General features: G+C 31.6%; 2 protein-coding genes across 5 annotated transcripts; both read left to right on the top strand.

The window, feature by feature from the left end:
- The first annotated feature begins 6424 nt into the window (after positions 1–6424).
- LOC114737450 (uncharacterized) lies at positions 6425–9825 on the top strand. Of its 2 annotated transcripts, none has more exons than XM_028925369.1 (4): positions 6425–6469; positions 7283–8147; positions 8260–8418; positions 9275–9825. In XM_028925369.1, the coding sequence occupies exons 2-4, from the start codon at positions 7290–7292 to the stop codon at positions 9563–9565; spliced, it is 1308 nt and encodes a 435-aa protein (XP_028781202.1). In that variant the 5' UTR covers positions 6425–6469; positions 7283–7289; the 3' UTR covers positions 9566–9825. The 2 variants fall into 2 exon arrangements, with proteins under 2 accessions (XP_028781202.1, XP_028781201.1); XM_028925368.1 differs by lacking the exon at positions 6425–6469 and adding an exon at positions 6571–6642.
- A 4021-nt stretch (positions 9826–13846) lies between these two features.
- On the top strand, positions 13847–17059 carry LOC114737451 (uncharacterized). Of its 3 annotated transcripts, XM_028925371.1 has the most exons (5): positions 13880–14007; positions 14247–14310; positions 15102–15975; positions 16094–16252; positions 16539–17059. In XM_028925371.1, the coding sequence occupies exons 1-5, from the start codon at positions 13926–13928 to the stop codon at positions 16827–16829; spliced, it is 1470 nt and encodes a 489-aa protein (XP_028781204.1). In that variant the 5' UTR covers positions 13880–13925; the 3' UTR covers positions 16830–17059. The 3 variants fall into 3 exon arrangements, with proteins under 3 accessions (XP_028781205.1, XP_028781204.1, XP_028781203.1); XM_028925372.1 differs by lacking the exon at positions 14247–14310 and having other exon boundaries at positions 13847–13923; XM_028925370.1 differs by lacking the exons at positions 13880–14007; positions 14247–14310 and having other exon boundaries at positions 14932–15975.
- The last annotated feature ends 1031 nt before the right edge of the window (positions 17060–18090 follow it).

Below are 18090 nucleotides of genomic sequence, written 5' to 3'. Positions count from 1 at the left end.
GTTGAATTTCCCTAGTCAACCTGTTGTTAACTGCTATACTGAAGTTGTGAATAGCGTTACAAAAGTTGTTAACCGTTATACTGAAGTTGGGAAAATTTTCAAAAAATAATTTTCCAGCCGCCGGAGCTTGTTGAATTTCCCAAAAAACCTGTTGTTAACTGCTATACTGAAATTGTTAATAGCGTCACAAAAGTTGTTAATCATTATATTGAAGTTGTGAAAATTTTCAAAAAGAAAAATTCCGGCCGTCAGACCTTGTTGAATTTCCCAGAAAACCTGTTGTTAACTGCCATATTGAGGTTGTTAATAGCGTCATAAAAGTTCTTAACCGTTATACTGAAGTTGTGAAAGTTTTCAAAAAAATTTTTCTGGCCGCCAGACCTTGTTGAATTTTTCAAAAAACCTGTTGTTTATTGCTATACTGAAGTTGTTAATAGTGTTACAAAAATTGTTAACTGTTATACTGAAGTTGTGAAAATTTTCAAAAAAATTTTTCCAACCGACGGAGCTCCAGTGAACAATTTTGGCGGTCGCTGGAGCTCCAGTGACTACTGCCGCCGGAGCTTCGATGACCGACCAGCCAATAGGAGATTTGGTATTTTAAAAACAATAAATAAATTGAAGGGTAATTTAGTCTTTTTATTTAACATGATAATTCCAATTGGTCTCTTGAGACCAAAATGGGATTTCTTAAATTGAGCAGATGTTTTGGGCATTATGAAATTAATATTGCATTTTTCTGTCTTTTTCCCAATTATTTATGTCTGGGACAAAAAACTGAACTATTTATATGTTAATATTTATAGGAACAATCGCAATTAAATCTGGTTAAAATATTAAAATTGAAATTAAGGCCTATACTTTTAACAGATTCCTAATTAGACCAAGAGACCTTATTAACTATCTTTAAATGTTAAAATACCCTTTTAAATTAGCAAATTGATAATTGGTCCAATCAATTTATAACCTAACTTCTTTTTTTCTTGGGATTCTACCAAATGATCCATGGGCTTCATGTATTCCTACTCTCATATACTGTTAAAAAAGTGAAATGTATGATTTTTTTGTATGAATTTATATTAAGAAGTTTATGAGGAAAATGCCAAAAAAATGATGAATTTTGAAAATTCCAAATCAAGAATTACTACAAAAATATATTGTCATTTGCTTTTCAAATGTAGTCATTTTCTTTGCGAGTGTAGTAACTAATACTGATTTAGAATTTTGAAATTCTAACAATTACTTTTTTGGGATTTTCTCAAGTTTATTTACTTCATCCGTCCCATCAAATGTTGGAAAAGTTATTTAGATTTCTAATAAAAGTTCATATTAATTATTAGTAAGAATTTTAGCAATAAGATTATAAGATATAACATGATGAGAATATCTATATGAGAGATATAGTAAAGCATCTAAGAAAAAATGACAAATTTTGATGATGAAATATACTAATACATTAAGATTATGATTTTTTAACTACAAGAAAAAAAATTTTCCTTCAAAAAATTATTAATTTAATGGTGTTGGAATCAAGTAATTAAGAATTCCTATTCTCGTTACCAAAAAAGAAAGTCCATGTTTCCATAAATTTCGTATTAATATATGAGAGTTAATATAAAATATTATATTATGCATTGTCAATTTTTTTCTTAATATTTCCAAATTTTCTTATGTAAAACATTTTTTTATAAATAAATACTATATGGTGTCAAGTTTTCATAGTTTAATTTTTTTCTTTTAAAATAATATTATTTTAAACTATAAAAGGGTATTCTAGTCTTTTAAGAATGTTAGAAAAATCTTTGATAAGGCTTTTTGTTTAATTAGAAATTTGTTAAAAGCATAGGTTTTAATTTAAATTTTGAGATTTCAATCAGGCAAATCTTTAAGATTTACAAATCAAACATCTTGAATTTATAAATAATTTCTTAGAACGTTAATATAAGTCGGCGAGCTGATTTACACCCAAAAGCACACATAATAGAGGGAAAAATTTTATTACACACAATATTTTTTTTAATCAAAAAATAAGGCTAACATAGACAAATGATCAATGAATGAAAGCGGTTCATTCATTAAAGGGCCAAGAAGAAAAGGAAGTTACTTGTGCCAAAATGATTTGGACCTTGACAAAAAAGGGGCCGAAAAAATTGACCAATTGTTCCCCATGCGCGTGAAGCGTTAGCATGAATGCTGAAAACGCTCCAATTACATCACACATCAATCAAGTGAAATGAGAAATTATCACTAATAATTGTTTAAATTTTAAAAAAATAATTAATTTTTACAAATATTATGCTTGGTGAGATAAAAATAGGTTGAAAAATTAAACTATTTTACCATGTTACCCTTAATAAAAGAATATAATATTATCAAATAAAAAATATTTTTAAAAGACAAAATAATATAAATAAATAAAACTTTTAACCTTACATAATAATAATACTATTAAAAATTTAATAAATTATAATTTAAATAAGTAAATATGAATATTTAATATAAATATAAAATTTATTATAGATATTAAATGATTAAAAGATCATTAAATAAACATTTTAATAACAAAATATAAGTAAAATATATTAGAGAAAATAAAATACTCAATTCGAATATGATAAAACTACAAATCCTATACAAATATTACGCATCCTGATGATTTTGTTTTGTAATTTTTTTAATTCCTTGTTTATATTTATAGTAATTGAGCATTTCTATTGTAGAAAAAATTTATATAATATATTTTAAATTGGTAACATTTTGTCTTTAAACTGTAAGAGGCACTGAAAGATGAGGATTTATTATCCTAATTATTTTATTGATGAAAAATGTTTCCAATATTAAAAAGACACAAAAAAAAAATCACAGCTCTATTTCCAGTGCACTTTATTTGCCCCTCTTTTTTAAGTGTTGAATAGAGTATAAATAAACCCATAAACAAAATCAATTTAAAAATCAATTTCTAGCGGACTTATCTTTTATAGTTTAAATACAAATTAGATAAATGACATATGATTGAAAAGCTCACTAAGCTTAGTTTTTAATGCAATAAGACCTATTTAAAAATTTTTATTTTTAAAATTATATTCGGTGGAATTTAAGCTTTAATATGATGCGGTAATTCGAATTTGATGCAGCAAATTTGAATTTTTTTCCTTGCATCAGAATTGAATTTTCTCAATCAAATTCAAATTTCATGTATAAATTGCTGCAAATTCTGTAGCAAAATGTCCATCAATTTCACATTTAACTTGCTTCATCAAATTCCAATTTCGTGCAAAATTATTTCAACTTTTGCACAAAATTCTAATTTACCTATATTTTGTTATACTCTGTTTTTTACGCACCAAACAGAGTAAGTTTTCAAACAAAAAATGTCCACGCATGCTAACCACCCGCACACTGAAAGCAATCCTTATTTCAATAAAAATGATTTTATCATGTTTCTCCAACCATACGAAGTAAAAATCATGACAAACAACGATTATTGGATGTTTTGTTTGCTTAATTACCTCCCTAACTATTAAAATTAAAATTCCAATCAATTCTTGTGACCTTTGACTCTATATCAGATTTGGAGGGATTTCTGCTCACAACAAATTATTGGAGAGGAAAAAAGCGCGAAAGTAAACATAAAGTGAAAAAAGTATAGTTTCTATATTTGCACATCCGTACAAGTATATCTAGTCAGCTACCAATATTTACTGCTCGTGAGGGAGCAACTGAAGGCAGCAGGTTTCACGCGTCCTTCCCTTGAGAATACGAAGACATTATATCTTCAACAAAGTTGGGCAGAACTTCTCACCAAAAGAGGGGGGGAAAAAAAAAATGGGCGGAACTTGCGCAAACAGTCACATGCTCATTTCGGAACTGAACAGTCGTTGCCAATGAAAAATCATGATTTTTCATTTTCATTGCCTAATTTTCCTTGTACCAACGGGGTCTTGTGCCATTCCAGCACGAGGGTAGGAGCGATAGAAATATAAAACTGCTCATTTTAGTAATAAATAATTATTATTCCTTCCACATGTTTTCTCATTTTTTATATATCCGCTGGACTAATAAAAAAAAATACATAAGGAGCACACCAATAAAATATATTATATTAATTTTTTTATTCTAAAATTAATTGCAATAAAATCTTTCAGTCAACCAATTAAATAACATCAGTTTAAGTTAATAGTAGGAAAAAAACATTTGAATTTTTTTGACCAAAATAAACATTATGATTTTATCATGGGAAAATTGGTTAAAAGTTCATCTTTGATTAATGGGGAAATAGGACCTGTAATAAATACAAAGATATGGGCCCCTCAAATCTAGCAGGGAAAAAAATCATATTATCTTAATGGATGCTCATTGCATATGACAGATTATTACTTGCATATCATGGATTTTAATTGTATATGGTGGATATCTAGTTGTATATGAGATCTTATTACATATCACGAATCTTAATTGCATATTGTTGATCCAAACTTGCATAGTACTTACTCTAATTGTATATTGTGGATACCTAATTGCATATTGTATTTTATTACATAATATGGATCTTAATTGCATATAATTAATCCAAAGTTGCATAGTGGTGATTCCAATTAAATATGAGATCTTAATGCATATTACGAATTCTAATTGTATATTGTTGATTTAAAGTTGTATATGCATTATTCAAATTGCATATCGTGGGTACCTAGTTACATATGAAACTTTATTGCATATCATGGATTCTAATTGCATATCATTGATCAAAATTTGCATATTATTGATTTTAATTGCCTATATGTTACTATTTATATAAACAAATTCCTTTGTGTAGTACTCACAAACAACTTTTTATCTATGAATGCTAATTACATATGACAAATCTCATTTCCATCATGTTAATCTAAATAAGAATTTGTTTGTGAGTACTATACAAAGGAATTTGTTTATGTAAATTTGAATCAATGATATACAATATGAATAACTAATATGCAACTTTGGATCAATTATATGTACTTAGGATCTATAATACTACCTCCAGTCCTAATTAGAATTTGTTTGTGAGTTGTAAATTACAAACGAGGTCTTATAATTAGGATCGGAGGTAATATACAATAAGATATAGGCAACTAGGTATCTGCAATGTGCAATTAGAATCAGTAATATGTAAGTTTGGATCAATGATATGCAATTAAGATTTGTAGTATGTAATGAAATTTCATATGCAATTAAGTATCCACCATATACAATTAGGATCTATGATATGCAAGTGAGGATTCGTTATATGCTATTAGCATTTATCAAGGTAATACTCTCTCTGTCCCTTATTATAAGATCCAATTTTTTGAATAGGTTTGTCTCTTTTTATAAGTTCTCTTGAGTTTGTTTGAACATTTAATGCATTATTACATATTTTATCTCTAGTTTAATACATTTAATACATTCTCTTTTTTCATTTATCTTACTATTACTTTCTCACATCTACCCATTTATATATAGGGGTATATTTGGAAAGAAATTACATTTACTACATATTAATTGCTTTTAACTAATTTTAACTATTTTCTTAAATCATGCAATTTAATTAAAAGGATCTTTTAATAAAGGACGGAGTAATATATTCTTTCTCTTACTATACTTACTAACATCTGAGGGGTTTACATCTTTACATTTATTATAGATTCTATTTCCTAATTAATTTGTCGAAAAGGGACCGATTTTCCCTTTTATCATTTAAAAAATATGATTTTTTTAAAAGTAATTAAATTTTATTTAAAATTACTTGTTTATTTTTGATAGAATGATCAATTCTCATTAATAATCTTTCTAACCAAAAAAAAATTCTCATTAATAATCAAGTATGAAATCAAAATTATCTAGGCTTAAGTATAATTTGATCTTTTAACTTTATGTAAAGTTTCAGTTTGATCCTTAACTTTAAAAAGTATACTTTTAGTCCTTTAACTTTAAAATTGTTGTCTTAAATAATGATTTTTTGTAACAATTATAATTGTTTTGAAAATTAAATTTAATATTATAGCATTTGGTAATATTTTATTGATATTCAAGAGTTCAATATTATCATTTTTTATTAACAGTTTCAGAGTTGAAAGACTAAAAATTTACTTTTTAAAATTAAGAGACCAAAATAAAACCTTATGTAAAGGTGAAGAACCAAAAGTATACTTTAACTAATTATTTATTTTAAAAAACCAAATGAAATAAAGACTCATTTAAAATATTTAATTTGTCATGAGAAATGTTGCCTAAAATCATGAGAATTGTTCATCGCCATCGGAACTTCTGTTACTATTCTAGTGATTGTCTCTCTTCTTCATCTGCGTCATGGCTTACGGCACTATCGTATCGCCTACACTTTTGAATTTCTTGCTTACTTGCTGTATATAACCAGTTCGTTTTCCAATTGGGGTTTCAGTATAACATTCTCACTCAGCCGGTTCATACTTCTCTTCCTTCTTCCCCTGCGGTAAGCTATTTATAATTTCTTCGATCAATTTCTTTGTGCTTACTGTTCATGAGATTCTTTTGAAGTAATCCATCGTTTTTTTTTTTGGTGTGAATGAAGTGATACATCGATTTGTTTTTTGTTTCACTGATGCAAAAAGACGGCAAATTATGGGATTTTGGTATCACCCATAGGTAAATGATTTGGGGGCAGTGTCCTTCTTCCTTCTCTTTAGTTTCATATGCTGGATAAATGCTTTCTTTGCGGTTGAAATTTTCCGTGACGATGGTAATTTATCTCGATGTCTCATCTATTATTAGGATTATGTATTTTCTCCTTTCTGGTGCGTTTGGTACTACACGTAATTAGGCCGAGCTGCACATCTCCGGCTGAGGAAGCTATTCCTGATTAACTGTGGGGTGTTTTTTCTAGAGTGGACTCATTTTGAGTGTTGTTTCCTTTCTTGCTGTTTATCTTGTGTTGCTCTGGACCTTGATCATCATGCTTTGTAATTACTATGTAGTTTCTTTGGCTGAACGATTTGCTTTCCTTTTTGTTGTACCCACTTCCCTTTCATTGGCATACTTTGTATGGCTTGTTTCTAATCGTCAGGCTCGCAATTTTATTCATCATGGTTCAAAGGTTTATAAGTACACGAATTACCTACGGTTATTCTTCATTGAAAATTTACTTTTCCTAACAAAAGAAACGAAACCGAGAGAAAATTATCAAATTTTGTAATTTTTGCTGTGGATGATGGAGAGTATGCACATTTCACATCTGCATCTGCTTTATATCTGTTGTTTAATGATTTCTATGTGATGGTGTTGACAGAATCAGCATGCGACTTCTTTTACAACCTTGGAAACTTTTATCAGCAATACTGTTGCTAATATTGGGCACACCGCTTTCTTATGCGTTATGGAAGAGTGAAAGTAAAATCAAGGAAGCTGTTTTCCTTTCCCCTAAGTTTGAACTAGGACCAGGATCAGTTGAAAATAAATTTTACTATGATATAGACTTTCCAAGAGGCCATATTGCAATCAAGAGTTTCAATGGTGAAGTAATTGATGAAGAAGGCAATTCTGTACCTCTTCATGAAACTTATCTCCATCATTGGGTTGTTGGTAGATACCATCAACGTAAAGGGGTGACACTCAGAATTAATGACGGCCTTAGTGAGTCAGGCCGAAATCACTTTCTGGTGAGGAACAGTGGCATCTGCCAGAGTAATACCCTTGGACAGTATTTTGGTCTTGGATCTGAAACACGAGGAACAGCTACAGATATTCCAGAGCCTTTTGGTATAGAAATAGGTAATCCTGCAGACATTCCAGAGGGGTATGAGGAGAAATGGATGCTTAATGTGCATGCCATTGATACTAGAGGCGTAGAAGATAGGCTGGGGTGCACTGAGTGCAAGTGTGATCTTTATAACATCACAGTTGACGAATATGGCCGCCCTTTGAAGCCGGATTATTTAGGTGGTCTTCTGTGCTGCTATGATAAAACTCAATGCAGGGTGAAGAAAGGCATTAAGGGACGAAGGAGAGGCCTCTACTTGAGATATACAGTTAAATGGGTTGACTGGAGCGATTTGATAGTTCCTGTTAAGATTTATATACTTGACGTGACTGATAGTTTGCAAGTACCAAATGGTTCAAATTCAAAGGCCTTGAGTACAAAGCATAACTGCAAGGTAAGTAATTATTCAGTTGACAAGTTCATTGGTCTGAATCCTAGTTGAAAACATAATTATACACTCTTGCATTATTGGGCGCATGCGAGCAACACGTATTTCTTGGTTACAGATTGAGTATCAAGTAGACTCTTGCTGCAATAACCAGAAGGATGGCAGTGGATGCATTGATGTCAAGAGGACAAGCCTCCCAATGCCAAGAGGTGGCTATGTCATCTATGGTGTGGCTCATCAACATTCAGGTGGAACTGGTTCAAATCTGTATGGACAGGTGATATTCTATTTCTACTTTTCAGTTTTTAACAGCTACAGGTTGTTATTCTCACCACTGGTTTTATTCATTGAATAGAAGACATTGATCTGTTCTGATCATTAGCGGAATAATGATACTTAATTATTCATCATACTTGCTCGAATCGCGCTCTGCCTAAGATACCATAGGTTTTTTGCATCTGTGAGAAAATGTTTCAAACACACAGTCATTTGTAGACACTTAACAATTTTTGTATCATTGTATCAGATTAAATATTGTTTGTTTAAAAAAAAAAAAATAACGCTATAAAAAGCATACAACTTCTTATTTTCTCCTCTCTAGGTGTCATTTTCTCCTTTCACTTCAGGGAACACCAAATCCAGTGTATTTATCCGGTAAAATAAAATTATGAATTGGAGACTAATTAGTAGCTTATGGAATGGGGGAAATTAGATGGAAGACAATTTTCCTGGTATGGGAATATTCGACCCAACTTTGGTGCTAATAAGAGTGGCTTGCTCTGGACAGGGGAGCCCCACAAGAATCGTAAGTAATGATTGTGACACAGCAAATTGAGCAAGGTTGTAAATTTTCATCTTGCTGTATTGTGTTCGAACTTTTACGAGAAATTCACTATTTGCAAGAAGTGGGTAATTCTTTTTTTTTTTTTAACCAATTAGTATGGGCATCACTTCCTTATAGAAAACCTTACCTTCACCATTTATGATTCTGCAGGGGTTAAAATCTAAATAATTCCTCAGAGCTCACATCTAAACTCTTTCATAGCTTTAAATCAACAATTTTCCTTAAATTCACACCAATGTGAAATGATAGCAGTACAACTTCTTTTCTGAAATTAGTGAGATGGTTTCAGGATGGAAGGGTTATATGTTCTTCAATACCAATCTATGGAACTGGAAAGGAGGCAGGGAATGAAGAAGGCTACATTATAGGAATGAGCACTTGTTATCCTCAACCTGGTTCGGTCAAGATAATTGACGGAGAAATTGTAACTCTAGAATCCAACTACAGCCGCATCAGCCGACCACACACTGGAGTTATGGGGCTCTTCTACCTCTTGGTAGCAGAACAGTTGCCAGACCAACTCTTCCGACATTCTTCTCGTGCTTCATTATTTGCAGATATAGAGAATATATTTAACTGAGTCAATTCGTAGCATTTTAGATAGGGTCCAAATATCACAGTACATGCTGAGAGTAAATGGGTAAGTGTAGTTCTATGTTATGCATTATTCCTCTGCTTTTGGTCCTTATGTTTGGTTTCTCTAGTCAATGTTCTTGAAGAGGTCGAGGAAGGGGCCTATGTTTATACTGTCGGTAATTTCCAACAATTGCCTTTAAAAGAAAATCAGACTGCTGCTGTAAAATGGGAACGTAACTGATCTTATATTCTATTAGCTTCCTAGAAGTGGCCATTTAAGAATTTTGGTCAGCACAGTTCAATTTTGAAAATAATCCTCAAGTCTCTTTAATACTCGAAGCATGTAGTTAAAAAAAAAAAAACATTCTTGAAGCATGCTTTTCTTTGATTAGGACACACATGCATATGTATACATATAGACGCACACATATTACTTGTGTGTATATGTTTTGTGAGTCAAATTTAAGGCTTCACCTTTTTATTCATTCATCAATGAGACGTACGGTATATTCATTTTTCTATAAAAGTGTTTAGGTGAAAACCAAACTATGATTTTAAAACTGTTTTTATAATATATAAAACAAATATGTGAAAGAATTTATCTCGTTTTGTGAAAGAGTGCTCTTTAAAAGTACTTTTATATGTTTCCAAACACCTTTTATATTGAAGCAACTATCATCGGTAATAAATCAATAGTGATTCATACAAGCTAAATCTTTTAATTAATAATTTGGTTAAATAAAGAGTAGAACTCTACATCCTTTCTTACATTTTGCTTTAGTTACACTGTCTTTGCTTTCATTTTTGAAAACATACCCTTAAATTCAAATTGCTAATTTTGTTAAAAATGTTTTAAAGAATTTCTTTTATTAATTAAAATTTAGTTAATATGCACAAAATTTCTCTAAATTTTGAGTTGATCGTACATCACTTCCCTAAACTTTAAAAATTCAAATTAAGAACACTAATGTTTCATATTTTGACAATCAATGCTTGTGATGTTCAAATTACTGGCTTAATTATTTTGACATGTCATATATTTTTATTATATATCATATCATTTACAAATATATTTGGTGTTTGACACGTAATTTTAATTATTTTATCCCTTTTTCTATTTAATAAATACCTAATCAAACAAATATTTCTAATATCTTTAAAGTACTCTATGTTTTTCAAGCGTTTCATTTTAAAGTTAATGTGCATCTAGCAACCTCAATTATTTTGTTAGGTATATTCAATGTCTTAAAGCCATTTGTGGTGTAATTTTATTCTTAAAGTAATTAAAATGGAGTAATCTCATCCCTGCCGTTTCCGTTAAGCTTTCCCCTTGTGCTCCTTTTCCTTCCCTGTCTTGTCGCTTTCACTCATCAACCACGCTGGCCAGGCCTCCATGAAGTGAAAACACTGTCAAGTAAAAGTGATTCAAGGTCATCAATTATCAAATTATTATAAACCAAAATTAAAGTGCCTCGTCCTCACTGAATCTTCCTGCATTACATATTTCAAAAAGTTCTCCAACACTAGCATATGCCATGACCATAGCCAGATGAGCTGGGGTCAGCAAAATCTAAGCAATGAATAATCTTATAATAATTCAATCAACTTCACAATGAATCTCTTCTTCCCTGTTGAAACAAAAGGGCATCAAAGAACATGTGTTTCTATTTACCAAAAAAAAAAAAAAAAGCCCTGCGTTTCTGAGTTTAATAGTTGAGATAAAAAATGGTCTTACCTACTAAAATTGAATGATGTTAGAATGTTTCAAGGATTTGTGATTTCTAATCTCTTTCTGTACATGCTCATAATCTGCAGAATTAAAGGGATGGGGAAGAAGGTAAGAAGAATAATCCAGTAATTAATGCAAAGATAAATAAATAGAGCAAAGGAACAAACTTGGAATCTCTCTCAATGAACTTGACGGCAAAGAACTTGCCGACTCGTTTCTCTCTAGCCAGCTTGGCAACACCGAAATTCCCAGACCCAATATCTTTGATTATCTCATATCGTTCCGTTGACAATCTCCACAATAGGTTCTTAAAAGTTAATAATCTTCTTCACCTTCTGATGGCAATGACGATGAGGATACTGTGGAGCTCGAATTTGCGTTATCATTCTCGCTCCCACCTTCCATCGTGAAATGCCCTATCACATCCACAGTTCCCACCAACTTCTCTTGGCACAAAAACCCATCGCTGAAAATTCTCTCCACTCCTCTGTAAAAATCGTGTTCGCTCTCTCACTGCCGACCCTGCCTTTCTTGCTCCTCGTCAGAAGCCACCGCTGTTGATGAGTGAAGGACGGGGACAAGAAGGAAGGGAAAGGGGCAAATGGAAAAAGCTTAACAGACGTTTTCAATTTTATTTTTCAGGCGGCATGGATGAGGTTACATCATTTTAATTACTTTAAAAGTAAAATGGTATCACAAATGATTTTATAAGAAAAAAAAAAGATGCTGATTTTAATGGTAATTTCAGCACGCGGGAGTTGATGGTTGGAATATGAAAGATCATGATCCTTAATTGAAACTTTTAAAGTTTGGGAAAGTGATGTGCAAAAAGAGTTGCATGCATTCTAGCTATGTTAGAACTTTTTTTAATTACTAATTTAACCTTTATCATGCAAAATATTTAATTTTAACCAAAATAGTTTTGAAGAATTTAAAAGTTTTTTTCTTTTTCTTAATTTGATTTTCTTTCAAATATCTTTTTTTAAAAATATTTTTGTCATATTGAAATAGAACCTTAAGTAATTTAGTTAATTTAGACATGAAAAACTTGATTAAAACACACTTATTCATGCTTTCTCTTTTGTTAGTGTTAAAGTTATTTCTAAAGATTGTTTTGTAAATTTTAATTCTTTTTTTTTGGTTGGTTTGCTTACTATATGTAACCTTTGAAGTTATTTCATTTTAATATATTTGATTTTGTTTTTGGTTAAAAAAATATTGATTAAAAATTTGATTAACTTTTTAAATAAATATATAATTAACTTAATATGTTTATAAATGTTTGAAACAAAAACTTTTATTCTATAAATTTAAACGAATTATTTACTCTCCCAAACTTATGTTATTTATATTGTATTGTGAAATATATGTGCTTGAAATATTTTTTATTCATTTAAAAAATCTAAACAAAAAATTCAATAAATGTGATGTAATATTAAAATTATCGAATTTTATCCATAATCAAAATTAACAAATTTAATAGCATATTAGAAAATTTGAAATTACATTTATTAAAATTATTTTTTAGTTATATAAAAATTATTTTTTTAAACATAAATGTTTAAATAGTTGTTATGTTAATAAGGTGCGGATCAAAATAAAAATGTTAAGAGGATGTCATTTGATCAAAATAAAAGTTTAAAATCAAGCTTAACAATTAATTAATTTTAAATGTATAACACATATCCTAATATTAAGGGAGGTTTATACGGGGTTTTAAAATAAAAAATATATTTTTATAATTTAGATAAAACAAAAAGTGCATTTTCTTTTGCCGAAGAATAAAGGGTTATTTTGTTCTTATTAAGGAGCTTTTTAATCTCGATGAAGACGATTACATTTAAGATTGGGCACTACAGAACATTTCATTTCTTGAAAGGAATCGCCATTTTCGAATATTGTTTAATCGATTTTCTATGGTATCCAATCGACGTGGACAGGAATATATGAAATATCATAGTAATGATAAAAATGGAACTATTTTTGGTTCGGATATTCTTTAGAAAACTCCATAGGTCTAGCTGGAAATGAAAAAGACTGTGAATAAAAAACTGATTCAAAATATTTATTTATTTTTTCTGGCGATGGAACTCTTGTTTCTATGGTGTTGATTGATTTCATCGTCCTTGCTCCGACCAATCCATATCAACAATCCTCCTGTTCCTTCTCTTCCTCATTTGCGTCATGGCTTACAATATCAATTCATAGTTTCACAATCCATTTCCAAGTTAGTAGAAAGCACACGGCTGGTTAAAAAAAAAAAAAAAAAGCAGGTTGCCCGCGGAAACTTTCTCCCCTCGTGGACCCCACTTGGAGCCGAGCTTCCCCACCTCAGTTCACAACGCCACGTGGCCGTATCCTTTCCTGTCGTGTTCTTCATTTTTCAGAAAATCTGACTTTCGTATCGCGTTTTGAATTTGCTTGCTGAGTTGCTGTATATATAACCAATTCGTTTGTGAATTGTAATTGCAACATCGCATTCTCACTCAGCCGAGTTATAATTCTTGTCGTTCCTCTCCTGCGGTATGCTATTCTTAACTTCTTCGAACAATTTCTTTGTGATTGCTGTTCATGAGATTTTTTTTTTTTGGGGGAATTTTCCGCGTAAAAGATTATCTCACTCTAGTTTCTAGGCATGGGTTCATCGACTTGGAAGTTGGAACTTCGTGTTTTTGTATGTGGTGGGATTGCGTTCTCCTTTGCCGTCTGCCATAAAAGTAATTTCTATTTAATAGCCAATCTGTCTCCATAGTTAGCCGCCCCCCTTATGTGACTTCTAGTTTTTGATGCCTTAATTTGAGTTCTGATTTTAATACCTGTTTGTTATTATTTGAAAAAAATGAATTATGTACCTTATACGCTACATGACTTGTTTTGTGTTACTTCCTCCGAAGAATATGGCAAAACAGACATGCTTTGAAGTTCGAATAATCTGTCAAAGTGTGTTTTTTTACAGAAGTTCAGCTCCACCAAGTTTTTGAGAGTTTTATTAAAAGGTTGAACAGCTATATAAGACGAATGTAAGGATTTTCTTTTGGTCTACAAATAAGGACGTTTATTGCGAGACATTAGAAATCCGTTTTATTTTGTATCTTTCCTATTTCTTCCCATAAACCATGTCCAAGCATCTTCATGTAGAGCTCGGACAACTGCATTAAGTGATTGTGGTGGACATAGTTTATCAAGATGTTCTTTTTTCTCTTGCCAAGGAGAATAAATAAACATGCAATTGGCCTCACAGAGACAATCTTTTTGTCTACTATTCAGAACAAAGATATTCTGTTAGTTGATTCCTCCTGAGCTTTATTTACTTGAGCTCTTGTATTCTTTTTTCAGCACCAAAAGACTATTGTGAAAACGTTTCCACATGCTTTTAAGATGTTTCCAGTTCGTACACATTAATGATGGTATCTCAATAATTATAGCCCCCTCATTCATACGATGGGCATGCTTTACTATTCACTAATGCATCACTTGTGTTGGTTTTCGTACTTCATAATTCATAATTCCAATGTACTTTCATTGGTTGGATGATTTACTTTTCGTCTCTATTGTTCCCATTTTCCCCCTTGTTCGCTTACTTTTTATGGCCTGTTGTGAAGTTCATAATTTTTATTCATCATCGTTCAAAGGTTTTATAAGTAAACAAATTACTTATGGGTTTTCTAATAAAAGAAAAGAAAGTAACTGAGAGAAATTTATCGAATTCTATTATAATTTTTGCTGTAGATGATGGAGAGGATGCACATTTCACATCTTCATCTGTTTTATATCTCGTATTTAATGATTTCTATTGTGATGGTGTTGACAGAATCAACATGCGACTTCTTTTACAACCTTGGAAACTTTTATCAGCAATACTGTTGCTAATATTGGGCACACCGCTTTCTCATGCGTTATGGAAGAGTGAAAGTAAAATCAAGGAAGCTGTTTTCCTTTCCCCTAAGTTTGAACTAGGACCAGGATCGGTTGAAAACAAATTTTACTATGATATAGACTTTCCAAGAAGTCATATTGCACTCAAGAGTTTCAATGGTGAAGTAGTTGATGAAGAAGGCAATTCTGTGCCTCTTCATGAGACTTATCTCCATCATTGGGTTGTTGTTAGATACCATCAACGTAAAGGAGTGTCACTCAAAAGTAATGATGGCCATCGGGTGCTTAGTGAGTCAAACCCAAATCACATTCTGGTGAAAAACAGTGGCATATGCCAGGGTAATTCTCTTGGACAGTATTTTGGCCTTGGATCTGAAACACGGGGAACAGCTACAGATATTCCAGAGCCTTTTGGGATAGAAATAGGTAATCCTGCAAACATTCCAGAGGGGTATGAGGAGAAATGGATGCTTAATGTGCATGCCATTGATACTAGAGGTGTAGAAGATAGGCTGGGGTGCACTGAGTGCAAGTGTGATCTTTATAACATCACTGTGGATGAATATGGTCGGCCTTTGAGGCCTGATTATTTAGGCGGCCTGCTATGCTGCTATCATAAAACTCAATGCAGGGTGAAGGAAGGCTTTGAGGGACCAAGGAGAAGCCTCTACTTGAGATATACAATTAAGTGGGTTGATTGGAGTGATTTGATAGTTCCTGTTAAGATTTATATACTTGACGTGACTGATAGTTTGCAAGTACCAAATGGTTCAAATTCAAAAGCCTTGAGTACAAAGCATAACTGCAAGGTAAGTAATTATTTAGTTGACAAATTCGTTGGTCTGAATCCTTTTTTCTCTTTAAAACATAATCATAGTCTCTTGTATTGTTGAGTGCATGTGAGCAACAAGGATTTCCTTGTTACAGGTTGAGTATCAAGTTGAGTCTTGCATCAATAATCAGAAGGATGGCAGTGGATGCATTGATGTCAAGAGAACAAGCCTCCCAATGCCAAGAGGTGGCTATGTCATCTATGGTGTGGCTCATCAACATTCAGGTGGAATTGGTTCAACTCTGTATGGGCAGGTGATAATGGATTTCTATTTTTCTGTCTCTAATTGCTATTTTAACTTGCATATATAAAAAAATTAACATGGAAAGGAGTCAAAAGTGATGCTTGTGACCCAGCAAATCAAGCAGGGTTGTAAGTTTGCATCTAACTTTGTTGTGTTGCTACGTTTATGAGCAATTCACTATGTGCAAGAAATGAGTGAATTGTTTTTTGCCAATTAGTGAGGGCATCATATCCTTATAGCAGCACAGCTCTTTTCTTTTTTTTTCCCCCCTCCTGAAATTAGTGAGATGGTTTCAGGATGGAAGGGTTATATGTTCTTCAATGCCAAGTTATGGAACTGGAAAGGAGGCAGGGAATGAAGAAGGCTACATTGTAGGAATGACCACTTGTTATCCTCAACCTGGTTCTGTCAAGATAATCGATGGTGAAACTGTGACTCTGGAATCCAACTACAGCCGCAGCTGCCGGCCACACACTGGAGTTATGGGGCTCTTCTACCTCTTGGTCGCAGAACAGCTGCCAGACCAAGTCTCGAGACAATCTTCTCGTGCTTCATTATTTGCCAATATAGACAATATATTTAACTGATAGTCAGTTTGTAGCATTTTAGATAGAGTCCAGTCTCTGGCTTATATCTTAAAAATATCTCTGTAGTATCTTGGACAGCTCAAGCAAGAGCTGTCTTGGCGACAATCTTACTGAATTGTTGTCTTAAAAAATAATGCAATATTTTGTAGCAATGGGTGTATTCCATGTAGTTACTATATATATATATATGTATGTATTTATACTGTGAGTAGATGATTAAGTACAATTCTATATTACGTGTCTTCCTCTACTTTTGGTATGTTTGGTTTTTCTGATCAATGCTCTTGAAGAGTTGAGGGGGAAGGATGACCCTCAAACTTCATGATCAACCAAAACTTACTTTTAGTGACTAATATAATTAATACTCAAGATTTTTGAAGAGGAAGTACGGTGAATAGTTATTTCGCTATTGCTTATGGTGGAATCATTTTATTGGCACTTGAATGGTGAGTGGTTTTAGGGCCATTTTGGGATTATTATAGGTAGTTTTGCACTCAAGGATTTGTTTATGATGCCTGATGATACTGTTTTCAAATATGATAAATGGTATTTTTGCACTTTCATTTCACCTTTATTAATTTATCCGAACATCTCATGTATTATTAATTTATTGGTAAGGTCTATCAATAAAAATGGGAAAGTCTACCTTTAAAATTTAAAAGTGGATAAGATCATATTATAGACATGTATGAGAAGAAAAACGCAGAGAGGAATTTATTATTTCCTTAAATAAATATATAAATATTTTTTAAATTTTATTTATAAGTTACTTTTAACATTTTTTATTGTAATCAAGAAAAACTTAAATCCACGTTAACCTTGTTTTAAAATTGTTAAATTTTGCAACTTTACCTTTATTTAATATATACACAGTTTTTAAGAAAATAATTAAACAATAACAAATGAATGGAAAAGTAAAACATTCATATAAAAAATTTAATGACGTGATTTATAAATAGGTTCTAACTCTTTGCCTATGGGATTAGAAAAGTATCTCATACAAAACAGTAGTTAAGAAAAGGGTGAAGGGGCAATTTTACCCATTGTAATATTTAAAAGGAGCATCAAGCACCATAATAAAATATTAGGTACAAAAATATCCATGATAATTCAAAAAAAGCCCAAAGTGCCATTGCCGTTAAATTGAGTAATGTTGACTATTTAAAAGAATATGTTGACTACAAGTACTGACGTGGAGACAAATGTGGCATAATTGTATCTTCTCCTGTGACTCCTTCGTGGTTCAAACCAAATCTCTTCT

This window comes from Neltuma alba, unplaced genomic scaffold, assembly GCF_004799145.2.
Source record: "Neltuma alba isolate B1F8T4 unplaced genomic scaffold, ASM479914v2 tig00013449_pilon, whole genome shotgun sequence".
Lineage (NCBI taxonomy): Eukaryota > Viridiplantae > Streptophyta > Magnoliopsida > Fabales > Fabaceae > Neltuma > Neltuma alba.
The sequence above is the reverse complement of the archived record's forward strand: the minus strand, read 5'-3'. Positions and strand labels throughout refer to the sequence as shown.

Coding starts and splice junctions, on each gene's coding strand:
- LOC114737451 (XM_028925370.1), top strand. CDS start 14,947: ATGGGTTTTCTAATAAAAGAAAAGAAAGTAACTGAGAGAAATTTATCG. Junction 15,976..16,093: donor GTACAAAGCATAACTGCAAG/GTAAGTAATTAT, acceptor TCCTTGTTACAG/GTTGAGTATCAAGTTGAGTC. Junction 16,253..16,538: donor GTTCAACTCTGTATGGGCAG/GTGATAATGGAT, acceptor AGATGGTTTCAG/GATGGAAGGGTTATATGTTC.
- LOC114737450 (XM_028925368.1), top strand. CDS start 6,599: ATGCAAAAAGACGGCAAATTATGGGATTTTGGTATCACCCATAG. Junction 6,643..7,282: donor GATTTTGGTATCACCCATAG/GTAAATGATTTG, acceptor TGGTGTTGACAG/AATCAGCATGCGACTTCTTT. Junction 8,148..8,259: donor GTACAAAGCATAACTGCAAG/GTAAGTAATTAT, acceptor TCTTGGTTACAG/ATTGAGTATCAAGTAGACTC.